Source organism: Otolemur garnettii, unplaced genomic scaffold (assembly GCF_000181295.1).
Source record: "Otolemur garnettii isolate 467f Iridium unplaced genomic scaffold, OtoGar3 scaffold00001, whole genome shotgun sequence".
Lineage (NCBI taxonomy): Eukaryota > Metazoa > Chordata > Mammalia > Primates > Galagidae > Otolemur > Otolemur garnettii.
The window spans coordinates 28,087,122-28,099,684 of NW_003852396.1; the positions used below are offsets into that span (position 1 = coordinate 28,087,122).

The 12,563-nt window shown below is 42.9% G+C and overlaps 1 protein-coding gene across 2 annotated transcripts in view; it reads left to right on the forward strand.

The window, feature by feature from the left end:
- Positions 1-12,563, forward strand: part of P4HA3 (prolyl 4-hydroxylase subunit alpha 3) — a 51,506-nt gene that overhangs the window by 35,434 nt on the left and 3,509 nt on the right. For both annotated transcript variants that reach the window (XM_012801563.1, XM_003780905.2), the window contains exons 9-11: positions 2,128-2,287; positions 5,487-5,549; positions 12,199-12,267. In XM_012801563.1, the coding sequence (XP_012657017.1) occupies positions 2,128-2,287; positions 5,487-5,549; positions 12,199-12,267 (292 nt within the window). The remainder of the gene's footprint in view (positions 1-2,127; positions 2,288-5,486; positions 5,550-12,198; positions 12,268-12,563) is intronic.

Consider the following 12,563-nt stretch of genomic DNA (forward strand, 5'->3'; position numbering starts at 1 on the left):
AACCCACCACCTTAGGTGTATGTGGCTGGCGCCTTAGCCACTTGAGCCACAGGTGCCGAGCCAGGATCTTTCTTTCATATTAGTAGTGATTCTCTAAATTTTGGAAGGCTCATGCAACCTTCATTGCTTTTTCTAACCTTTCTGAGATTCCAATGTCAAAATGAAAACTCAACGTTATATTTAGATTCACTGCTTCTAGGGGAGTAGTCGGTATTTTTGTTACTTTTTTTTTTTTTTAAGACAAAGTCTCACTGTCTTGCCTAGGCTGGTCTTGAGCTCCTGGGCTCAGGGCTTCTCCCTCTGTTCTGGGACTTCAGGTGTGAGCCACTGCACCCAGCTCTTTTCTTCACTCTTCAGATCAAGAAACTACCTCCTCGGCCAGGTGCAGTGGCTCACACCTGTAATCCTAGTACTCTGGGAGGCCAAGGTGGATGGATTGCTTAGCTCAGGAGTTGGAGACCAGTCTGAGCAAAAGCAACACCCTGTTTCTAAAAATAGTCAGGTGTTGTGGTGAGTGCCTGTAGTCCCAGCTATTTAGGAGGCTGAGTCAAGAAGATCTCTTGAGTCCAAGAGTTTGAAGTTGCTGTGAGCTATGACGTCGCAGCACTCTACCAAGGGCAACATAATGAGACTGTCTCAAAAAAAAAAAAAAAAAGAAAGAAAGAAAAAGAATAAAAAAAGAAACTACTTTCACTTTTCTTCACTGCCATTACTCCTTGTTCGACCTGAAATACCCCTACATCTTTTCCATCTAGTGGAATTTTGTATACCCTTAACTGTTGCCATCTTACCTGAGAGACCTGCCCGGGTAGAATTAACTTCTCTGTGCTCCCAGTACTTTAAAATATGTTTCTCATTTTTTTACTCTACCTTAGTTATATTTGTGTTTGTCTTCTCCCACATAATCCACGAGGTCTTTGAAGGCAGCAGCTTTGTTTTGGAGTCTCTGTAATCCTAAGACCATAGTACAGCATTGTCCATCCACTCTGTATGAAAGAATGAACAAAGTAAACCATCACTTGGAGAGCAACGACGTGACCGTCCCACATCATGCCAAGGCTCCTGCCTGCAGAGCACTCATTTTCTCCCCAGGGCCCTCACTGGCCTTGTTTAAGAAACACTTCCTTCATTTCCCAGGGGTCTAAATTCTGATTTCAAAATTTCCACTTTGTCAGAAGCTCAACAGAATATTCAGGAAAAGAGATTGAACTATGATCTCTGGCCTTTGACCTATCCTTGTTTGTCCTGCAGTAAAGCAGAAGAGCAGAGATTTCTGTGTGTTTAACGTGTAGCACACAAAGCATCATCATAAGTATTATCTCTCACAACGTTCACAAATCTGTGAAGGAGATACTACTATCATTTCAATTTTATAGATAACACACTGACCCTTACAGAAAGGTTCAAGGGTAAGTACTTGACTTGAGATCACATAGAAGATCAGGGACTGGGTCTTTTTTTTTGTTTTGTTTTGAGACAGAGCCTCAAGCTAGTCCCCTGGGTAGAGTGCCGTGGCATCACAGCTCACTGCAACCTCCAACTCCTGGGCTCAAGCAGGTCTCCTGCCTCAGCCTCCCAAGTAGCTGGGACCACAGGCGCCCGCCACAATGCCTGGTTATTTTTTGGTTGCAGCCATCATTGTTGTTTGGCAGACCCAGTTTGGATTTGAACCCGCCACCTTAGGTGTATGTGGCTGGTGCCTTAGCCACTTGAGCCACAGGCGCCAAGCCAGGGACCAGGTCTTATTCCTCTAAACCCCAATCTGTTTCCACCGCACCCAGATCCCCCTGTTGGGATGTCTCTGCAGAGTTTTTGTCTTATTTCTCTTTGTATCTCAGTGCTTGGGTGCTGTGAACCTTTGCTTTGTTGCTTCAGCATCTAGCACAGGACTTGCCTTGTAGGTCTCAGAGAATGTTTGTTGAAGGAGTGAATGTGTGACTGTTGGGACAGAGGACAAAGTGGACAAGAGGGATGGGATGGTAATTAGGCATTCATGTTTGCCTTTCCTCCCTCCCTTCTTCCTTCTGGCAGTTGACATTAATTCATTTGTTTAACTCACTCACTCACAGGCATCATTTACTCATTTCTGGCATCAGGTCACTGATGCAGCAACCTGGTGTGTTTTAGTGCCTGGCTGAAGGATACCGTTGACCCAATGCTGGTGACCCTTGACCACCGAATTGCAGCCCTCACAGGCCTTGATGTCCAGCCTCCCTATGCAGAGTATCTCCAGGTGGTGAACTATGGAATCGGAGGGCACTATGAGCCTCACTTCGACCATGCGACGGTAACAATAGGGTCAATGACCCACCTCCTGGGCTGGAGAGCTAGGGCTTATTTCTGTGTAGCAGAGCTCTTGTAGGGCTCTCAGGGAATGTGAAGTGAGATCTTAGAATAAATCTTCTTGTTCTGGGAATATCTGAAAGTTTTGATTTCAAGCTGATTGCTGCTGATTCATTTTTTCATCTGGCCCATCCCCCCTCCAAAATTTGTTAGTGAAGGAAGAATGTGGCTTGTCATGGAATCATCTCTCTTGCTTCCCTCAGGGACTTCCTAGCAAGGATTGTCCTTCCTCCACCACTCTCCTGTCTTTCTGATCTCGTGCCCATCTTTGCTGACAACAGCAAATAATTTTTGAGGATTAGAAAAAGATCTCCCCCCACATTTCCATAGATTTGACCCCAACTTCATCAAAATTCCAGGTGGTTTATTTTTGTAGAAATTAGCAAGCTGATGCTGAAATATATATGGAATGCAAAGGACCTACAGCAGTCACAATAATTTTGAAGAAGAACAAAATTGGAGAACACCCACTACCTGATCTCAAGACTTAGTATAGACCTACAGTAATCAAGGCAGGGTGACATTGGTGTAAGAAAAGACCTACGTGTCTATTATGTAGGTCAATGTAACAGGACAGAGAATCCAGAAATATACCCACTCGGTTTTTTAATCAGTTGATTTTTGACAAAGGTACCAAGGAGATTCAGTGAAGAAAATATATTCCTTTCAACAGACGATCTTAGGACAATTCAATATCTGCAAAATAATAGTAATAGTGAATTTAGACCCTTACTTCATGCCATGTGTGAAAATTAACACAAAATGGATCAGGGACCTAAATGTAAAATGCAAAACTACAAAAGTTCAAGAAGAAAATGTAAGAAAAAATCTTGTGACCACAGGTTAGGCAATGCTTAGGACATTGATGCATGATCCTTAAAAGAATAAAAAAGCGATACCTTAGATTTTATCAAAATTAAAATCTTTGGCTTTTCAGAAAACGACATTAAAAATGAAAAGATAAGCCACCAACTAGAAGAAAATATTTGCAAATTACATATCTGATAAAGGACTTATATCCAAAATAACTCAATAAGACAAACAACTCAATTTTCTTTTTAAATAGACAAAAGATTATTTGAATAGGTGCTTTACCAAAGAAGATAAATAAATAGCTAATAAGCCTGTGAAAATATGCTAAACATCATTGGGACATGCAAATTAAAACCCCAGCAAGCTAGCACTATATTTCTCTTAGAATGGCTAGAATAGGGCAGCGCCTGTGGCTCAGTGAGTAGGGCACTGGCCCCATATATCCCATATACTGAGGGTGGTGGGTTCGAACCTGGCCCCAGCCAAACTGCAACAAAAAAACATTCAGGTTTGGCGGGCACCTGTAGTCGCAGCTACTTGGGAGGCTGAGGCAAGAGAATTGCCTAAGCCCAAGAGCTGGAGGTTGCTGTGAACTGTGATGCCATAGCTCTCTACTGAGGGTGACATAGTGAGACTCTGTCTCTAAAAAAAAAAAAAGAGAAGAAAAAGAATGGCTGGAATAATAAAGACAGATTGCACCAGGTGTTGGTGAGGATGTGGAGGCGATAGCGCTCTCCTACACCCTGGTGGGAATGTAAAATAGTATGACCACTTTGAGAAACAGCTTGGCAGTTTCTTTTATTCTGTTTTGTTTTGAGACAGAGTGTCACTTTTTTGCCCTTGGTAGAGTGCTGTGAAGTCATAGCTCACAGCAACCTCAAATCCTTGGGATCAAGTGATTCTCTTGCCTCAGCCTCCCAAGTAGCTGGGACTACAGGTGCCCTCCATGAAACTCAGCTATTATTTTAGAGATGGGATCTTACTTTTGCTCAAGGTGGTCTTGAACTCATGAGCTCAAGCAAACCACTTGCATAGGCCTCCCACAGTGCTAGGATTACAGGCATGAGCCACCATGCCTGGCCTGGTTTGGCAGTTTCTTAAAGTTAAAGATTCATCTACATATGATCCAGCCATTTCACTGTTAGGTATTTTATCCAAAAGAAAAGGAAAACATGTGCATACAAACATGTGTACATGAATGTTCATAGTAGCTTTATTTGTGATAGCCAAGAATTGGAAACAGCTCAGGTGTCTATCAACAGCTGAATGGAAAAAGAAACTCTGGTCCATCTGCACCGTGGAATACTACTCAATGATTAAAAGGAATGAGCTGCTGCTACATCCACCAACATGGATGCACTTCAGAACCGTATGCAAGTGCAAGAAGCCAGACTCAAAAGACTCCATATTTTATGATTCTATTTATATGAGACTTTGAGAAAATGCAGAAGTATAGAGATAGAAAGCAGATAAGCGGACTGCCTGGGAGTGGGGGTAGAGTAGGGATTGACTGCAAACTGGCACAAGGGAACTTTTTCCGCAGACAGAAGTATTCTAAAACTGGACTGTGAGAGTCGTTGGAAAACTTAAAATTTACTAAACAGTACACTCACAATGGGGGAATTTTCTGGTCTGTAACTCACTTTGTTCCATGACAAAACAAAAAGATTATGCCTCTTCGGCATATAATTGTGTACTCCAGGCTTATGATTTAGTATTCCTATAAAATAATTCTCAGTAATAGTTTATATATTAATTTCTTTATTTCACAGAGAACACAAAGGGGTGATTAACTCCCCATATGATACTTCCACTACTGACAACTAGTTCTGTTTGATTAGTATGCAATTTGTTTATATGAATATGTACTAAATTAGTTAAAAAAAAAAAAAAGGTGTATTGAGGCCAGGCGTGGTGGCTCACGCTTATAATCCTAGCACTCTGAAAGGCTGAGGTGGATGGATTGCTTGAGTTTAGGAATTCAAGACCAGCCTGAGCAAGAGTGAAACTCTGTCTCTGAAAAAATAGCCCGGCATTATGGCAGGTACCTGTAGTCCCAGCTACTTGGGAAGCTGAGGTAAAAAGATCACTTGAACCCAGGAGTTTGAGGTTGCTGTGAGCTGTGACACCATAGCATTCCACTGCAGGTAACAAAGTAAGATTTTTGTCTCAAAAAAAAGGTGTATTGAGTACCTGCCAGCAAAGATGGGCATGTACTCGAGCATGTGTTACTCAGACCCCCCATGCACTTCACCCTTATTAATGAGAATCCAGGTTGCCACTCTGATGCCATCTGCATAAAATAATGATATGTCTTATTTTTATCTCAGTCACCAAGCAGCCCTCTATACAGAATGAAGTCTGGGAACCGAGTCGCAACATTTATGATCTACGTGAGTCTTGTTTGAGCTTCTTACTTAATGACTGGTTATTTATATCTCTATTTTATGGTTTCCAAAGCAATTTCACCTATTGATTTTATCAGCGCAAACATCTCCATGAGTTTTGCTAATTTCAGAGAGTGCTCTTGTTAGCCACAATAGGAGAGATGAAGAAACAAACACAGCTCCTGCCCTCAAAGAGCTTACAGTGAGGAGACCTAAATATGACTTTGCCATGGGCAGTGGAAGTTCAATAGGAAGGCAAGTGGGGTTCCATTGAAGGCCAAGAGATTGGGAGCCTGAACACCATAGGAAGAGGACATAGAGTGTCTCTCTTAGAGGTCCACAGACTACTCAGTGTTGAAAAGCCTGGATCTATGGGTGCAGGGGCTCGCACCTGTAATCCTAGCACTCTGGGAGGGCAAGGTGGGCGGATTGCCTGAGCTCATGAGTTGGAGACCAGCCTGAGCAAGAGAGAGACCCCATTTCTAAAAATAGCCAGGCATTGTGGCGGGTACCTGTAGTCACAGCTACTCTGGAGGCTGAGGCAATCGAATTGCTGTTCAGCCCGAGTCTGAGGTTGCTATGAGCTATGATGCTATGGCACTCTACCAAGGGTGACAAAGTGAGACTATTCTCAAAAAAAGGAAGGAAAAATGAAAGAAAGATGTATGCGTCCAACAATTAACAACAATATTTGGTGCCATTAACAATTGAGAAAAATGTAAACAAACATAAAAAAATCAGTATTAAATTGAAAATGATTGTCATCTATATCATACTACTACTGTGTTCATTCCATAGCCACCTCCTATGGCTGCTGTGATAAGCTCAAATGTTTGGAGTATCTGCTTAAAACACTGTATGATGCTAATCATCTCCAGGTGAATAGCTCATCTGCCTAATAAGTTGTGGATTATAGTAAAAAAGAAAGAAAGAAAAGCACGGACCTAGATGAGGTGGGGCTGTGAGGAGAAAGAGAAAGGCAGTAAGATTACAGACGAAGAGAGATGTCTACAGAGAAGTTCAGTAAGTGTTGTCTCTGATCTGTAGTGAAAATGCTCTTCCTTATCTCCCTATGAAATCTTTAATAAAATCTCCATTATACTCTCTTAAAAAATAAAACAATAATTTGGCCTCTTCTCCTAATTCTTGGCCTGATTCTACAGGAGTTGATCCCATTCTCATTCATCCCCTTCCCTTCTTATGTGGGTTTACTTCCCTACAGACAAGCCATAATTCGGATCATCTGTCACTTAGAAGAGGTGTTTAGAAGCAACCATTTATTAGAAGACATGTATTACTGTTAATCAAAGGGACAAAAATGTTAAATCTAGTGATGACCAGAGGTGCAGCCCTGGTTCCAGGCTCCCACCCTCACATTCCTTCTTTTCTTAGGGCTGTCTCTGGTCTGCACAGTACAGCTAGAGAGGGCAATCCGGGGCTGGCATTCTGCATGGTCTTTGATGCTGGCAATTCCAACATGTTTCTTCATTTATGCTTTCTGCAGAACAGGGAGGCTGCTACTTACCATGGCACCTGGCCTCTTTGTGGTCATCCACATGGTTCTGATTAGGCCCCAGTGGGATAGCTGAAGTCAGCTCTTAGGCAGGAGATACATCTTGCATCTGCAGGTGGTTGCAGTCTCTGGCTAATCACTCAAGCTGGCAGGGGAGATCACAGGCAATGAAGGAATGAACTACTGCCAAAGAGCAGGGCATCTAGGAGCACAGTGAATCTCTGGTTTTTATCCCACTAATATCTCCTATGGCTAGTTTCCTGGTTCCCTGGTTACCTGGGAGCCCAGCAATTTTAAATAGCAAGTGCAAGTGTTTGTGTGTGTGTGTGTGTGTGTGCGCGCACGCGTATGTGTACAGGTGCATCTGGGGTTTAAGCATTGAAGATACAATGGAAAGGAATGCACTCTGGCTTTGGAGTTGGTCAGCCTAGTCCTGATTTTGCCACTTACTACATGGCCTCAGCACAAATCACATCTATTATCTGAGCTCCGTTTTCCCTGTGCTTCCTCAGAGGTTGTTATGAGAATCTGATGAGGTAATATAAAGGCGATGTCACTTTAGAAGACTCCATGCAGCATGTTTCTATCATTGTATACCACAAAGCAAGTACAGGAAAGGACCCATAGAGGGGAATCAGTGTCATGGAACCTGGAAAGTGCTAGATTGTACCCAATTCCTTCATCTTCAGGTTAGGTAAAGACCATCATAACAGTTCTAAAGACAAGCATTAAGGTTTGTGTGAAACATTAGAGTAATATTGTAGAGAGAAAATAATGTTTGCTTTATTTAACAGAGACAGTCTCACTCTGTTGCCCAGGCTAAAGTGCTGTGGCCTTAACCTAGTTCATAGCAACCTCACACTCCTGGTTCAAGCAATCCTTCTGCCTCAGCCTCTCGAGTAGCTGGGACTATAAGCACTCTCACAATGCTTGGCTAGTTTTTCCATTTTTATTTATTTATTTATTTATTTATTCATTTATTTTGAGACAGAGCCTCAAGCTGTCGCCCTGGGTAGAGTGCTGTGCCATCACAGCTCACAGCAACCTCCAACTCCTGGGCTCAAGCGAGTCTCCTGCCTCAGCCTTCCAAGTAGCTGGGACTACAGGTGCCCGCCACAATGCCCTGCTGTTTTTGGTTGCAGCCATCATTGTTGTTTGTCGGGCCCGGGATGGATTCAAACCTGCCAGCTCAGGTGTATGTGGCTGGCACCTTAGCCACTTGAGCCATAGGCGCCGAGCCAATTTTTATTTATTTATTTATTTATTTATTCCAGACAGAGTCTCACTTTGTTACTTGGGATAGAGTTCCATGGTGTCACAGCTCACAGCAACCTGTATCTCCTGGGCTTAAGCAATTCTCTTGCCTCAGCTGCCCAGGTAGCTGGTACTAAAGGTGCCCGCCACAACATCTGGCTATTTTGTTGTTGTTGATGTTGTTGTTGCAGTAGTCATTGTTGTTTAGCAGGCCCAGGGCTGGGTTTGAACCTGCCAGCCTCAGTGTACATGGCCAGCACCCTAATAACTAAGCTACGGGCGCCAAGCCTAGTTTTTCAATTTTTAGTAGAGACGGAGTCTCACTCTTGACAGGCTGGTCCCAAACTCCTGACCTCAAGCTCAGGTGAGTACAGAGGACAGGACTTGGTGGCTCACATCTGTAAACCTAGCACAGGTAGTAAGAATGTTTTACAAGGCTTGGAGTAAGATGGTGGGCCAGAAGAATAGTTCAGCTGAGCTCTCCTACTATGACTGGGGAAAAAGAGAGAACCCAGCCATACTGGTGTGGGGACCTTACCTGGAGTCATAGCTCAGGGAGCACAGTGAGAAGTTGGGGAGCTGGATACAGCATGTGATCCTGAGCAGTGGAAATCCGACTGTGAGCCAAGGTAATCTGAAGCAAAAGAAGAAGCAAGAAAGAAAAAGGAGAACACAGAGGAGAACAAGAAGAAAGAACATATGAGAAGGAACCAACAGAAAAATTCCGGCAATAGGAAAAGACAAAACAGAAGAACTATCCCAAGGGACTATGAGGCAGCTACTACAGAAGACTCCACTTATAAAGAATTAATGGATTTGACAGAAGGGAATTTAAAGATTGATAAAGACAATAAAAGGAATGGACAAGAAAATGGAAAGACAGAACCAAAAGTCAGACAAGAGATATGTAGAATATAGAAAGGATATGGTGGAGCTTAAGGAAATGAAGGAGACGATCAGGGAATGCAAAGATGCAGTGGAAAGTATCAAAAATAGGTTAGACCATGGAGAAGAAAGAACCTCGGAGCTAACGGATAAAGTTTTCGAGTTAACTTTTGAAAATACTATTAGGCCATAGTGATCAAAACAGCATGGTATTGGCACAAAAATAGAGACATTGACATTTGGAACTGAATAGAAAGCCACCAGAAGAAACTAACGTCTTACAGCCATCTCATCTTTGATAAAACAAACAAGAACATACATTGGGGAAAAGAATTCCTATTTAATAAATGGTATTGGGGCTCAGCACCTATTGCTCAAATGGCTAAGGTGCCAGCCACATACACCAGAGCTGGTGGGTTTGAATCCAGCCTGGGCCTGCCAAACAACAATGACAACTACAACCAAAAAAAAAAGCTTGGTTTTTTGGTGGGCGCCTATAGTCCTAGCTACTTGGGAGGCCGAGGCAAGAGAATTGCTGAAGCCCAGGAGTTGGAGGTTGCTGTGAGCTGTGATGCCACAGCACTTACCCAGGGCAAGAGCTCAAGGCTCTGTCTCAAAAAAAAAAAAAAAAAGTAATCACTTTAAAAAAATGTATTGGGAGAACTGGATAACCACACGTAAAAGACTGAAACTGGACCGCACCTCTCACCCCTTACTAAAATTGATTCAAGATGGATAAAAGATTTAAATCTGGCTCAGCACCTGTGGCTCAAGTGGCTAAGGCGCCAGCCACATACACCTAAGGTGGCGGGTTCGAATCCCCAGCATGGGCCCACCAAACAACAATGATGGCTGCATCCAAAACATGGCCGGGCGTCGTGGTGGGTGCCTGTAGTCCCAGCTACTTGGGAGGCTGAGGCAGGAGACTCGCTTGAGCCCAGGAGTTGGAGGTTGCAGTGAGCGTGATGCCATGGCACTCTACCCAGGGGGATAGCTTGAGGCTCCGTCTCAAAAAAAAAAAAAAAAAGATTTAAATCTAAGGCATGAAACAATAAAAATCCTCAAAGAAAGTGTGGGGAAAACACTTGAAGCTATCAGCCTGGGGAAAGATTTTATGAAGACTTCCTGTTAACCAGTTTGATAAAAATGTTTCAAATTGTATATGAAAACACCACACTGTACCCCATGATTGCATTAATGTACACAGCTATCATTTAATAAAAAAAACAAAAGACTTCCATGACAATTGCAGCAACAACAAAATAAACAAATGGGACTTAATTAAACTGAAAAGCTTCTGTACAGCGAAGGAAACAACAACTAAAGCAAATAGACAACCTTCAGAATGGGAAAAGATATTTGCATATTATGAATCAGATAAAACCTTGATAAGTAGGGTGTATAGAGAACTCAAATTAATCAACAAAAAATGATCCAACAATCCCATATATATCACTGGACAAGAGAGATGAAGAGAACCTTCTTTAAAGAAGACAGATGAATGGCTAACAAACATATGAAAAAATGCTCATTGTCCCTAATCATCAGAGAAATGCAAATCAAAACTACCCTGAGATAATACCTAACCCCTGTTAGAATGGCCTACATCATGAAGTCTCAAAGCTGCAGATGCTGGTGTGGATGTGGAGAGGGAACACTTTTACACTGCTGGTGGGACTGCAAACTAATACAACCTTTTTGGAAGAAAGTATGGAGAATCCTCAAAGAACTCAAATTAGACCTCCCATTTGATCCCGCAATCCCATTACTAGACATCTACCCTACCCAGAAGAAAAAAAGGACATTGCATTAGACTGTTTATTGCAGCTCAGTTTACAATTGCCAAAATGTGGAAACAACCTAAGTGCCCACCAACCCAGGAATGGATTATCAAGCTGTGATATATGTACACCATGGAATACTATTCAGTCACTAAAAAAGATAGAGACTTTACATCTTTTGTTATTAACCTGGATGGAGGTGGAACAAATTCTTCTTAGTAAAGTATCACAGGAATCGAGAAGCAAGAATCCACTGTACTCAGTACATCAAAGTAATATGAAGGCAGCAGATGAGGTAACACAAGGGGTGGAGTAGGGGAAGGAGGGAGTGAGGAGAGGGGAGAAGGATGGGGGATGGAGGGGGACAGTCACCTCTTGAGGGGAGGACACAATTATAAGAGGGACTTTCTCTAAAAAATACAATTGGTGTAACCCAATTCTTTGTACCTTCAATGAATCCCAAACAATAAAAAATAAAATGAGGCTTGGCGCCTATGGCTCAAGCGGCTAAGGTGTATGTATGTATGTATGTATGTAAGGTGTATGTATGCCAGCCGCATACATACACCTAAGCTGGTGGGTTCAAATCCAGCCCTGGCCCTCCAAACAACGACGGCTGCAACCAAAGAACAGCCAGGCGTTGTGGCGGGCACCTGTAGTCCCAGCTACTTGGGAGGCGGAGGCAGGAGAATTGCTTGAGCCCAGGAGTTGGAGGTTGCTGTGCCATTGCACTCTACCCAGGGCAAAAGCTTAAAGCTCTGTCTCAAAAAAAAAAATAAAATAAAATGAAAGAATGTTTTATGAAACTTTTACTTCAGGGGTGTGTCTATGTGTACATGTATGTGTGTGTACATCTTGGATTATGATTTAAAATGTCTTTCTTCAGGAATGAGATCCTGAGGATCTCAATCAGAATAGTTTGAATCTACTTATAAGTAGTCCTCAATAAGGACTTTTGCTAGAAGAGAAAAGAAAGGAGGAATTCATTCCCAAACACTGTCCTCTGGCGTGGCCTTGCAGGGAAACACCAGTGCCCTTGAGTAGGTGCGTATAATTCCAAAGTTGGATGATCGCCTTTCAGGCATTTCTCCTGGGGTTGAAATAGGGGACCACAGGAAGGAATTTATGCAGAAATAACTCCAGAGGTTGGGTTAATGAACACATGACAGAGAAGGGGAGTCGGTGGCTATTTTAACTCCTGCTTCTTCCTCTGGCATTACAGCTGAGCTCAGTGGAAGCTGGAGGAGCCACAGCCTTCATCTATGCCAACTTTAGTGTACCTGTGGTTAAGGTGAGTGGGGGCCTGGTCCCAGAAAGTGGAGTTGGAATTACCTTGCATTGCCTCATCTGCTGCCTTCATATTACTTCAATGTACTGAGTACATTGGATTCTTGCTTCTCCACTTAACCCCTAACCTCTATGCTGCCTGTGCTTGCAAGCTGGTTGGGGGAGGGGGAGGAGAAGTGGTCTTCCCTGATTCCTACTGTCAGAGATGATCCCACCCTTTCTTTACCACCACACATGTGCACACCAGCATGCCACTTGTTCCTCTGTTTCTTTTTCTTTTTTTTTTTTTTTATCACAACT